The sequence below is a fragment of the Ogataea philodendri genome (assembly GCF_020536065.1).
Source record: "Ogataea philodendri strain CBS6075 chromosome Unknown scaffold141, whole genome shotgun sequence".
NCBI classification, from domain to species: Eukaryota; Fungi; Ascomycota; class Pichiomycetes; order Pichiales; family Pichiaceae; genus Ogataea; species Ogataea philodendri.
In genome coordinates this window covers 1-394 of record NW_025764004.1, presented here as the reverse complement: position 1 = coordinate 394, position 394 = coordinate 1, and the positions used below count along the sequence as shown (strand labels likewise).

At 36.3% G+C, this 394-nt stretch overlaps 1 protein-coding gene across 1 annotated transcript; it reads left to right on the top strand.

Moving 5' to 3' along the window:
- On the top strand, positions 1–394 carry OGAPHI_003562 (uncharacterized protein; the record flags this gene model as incomplete). Its single annotated transcript, XM_046204549.1, has 1 exon — positions 1–394. A coding segment is annotated over one exon (394 nt), but the record flags the coding sequence as incomplete, so codon positions are not given.

The following is a 394-nucleotide window of genomic DNA, read 5'->3' as shown; positions in this document are numbered from 1 at the left end:
GGGTTCTAATAACACTAATAATGATCAGAATTTAATCAGCCATAGTTTACTAAACATGAGTCAGCAGATAAGATCACCGGCAATGTTCTCCATCAAAAGAACAGGGTCGCTGATGCATTCCGCTAGTAGGACAGCTAGTAATTTTGGAAAACAGGAAACGATATATGATTCAAATAGTCTGGATTCAAATGAAATAGGTAAAAAACTACCATTCACAAATGACGAAAGGATACAGATAGGAAGTAAGAAAGAATCTCCAACGGTGCCGAGAATAAGAAATGAAATAGTGGATAATGCTACACCTACTGCTCTACGTGAGTTACCGGAAGTTATATCAGATTTGAAACCAGAAGACGAAGATGAAATTTCTCAAAAAGATTTAACTACACAAGCA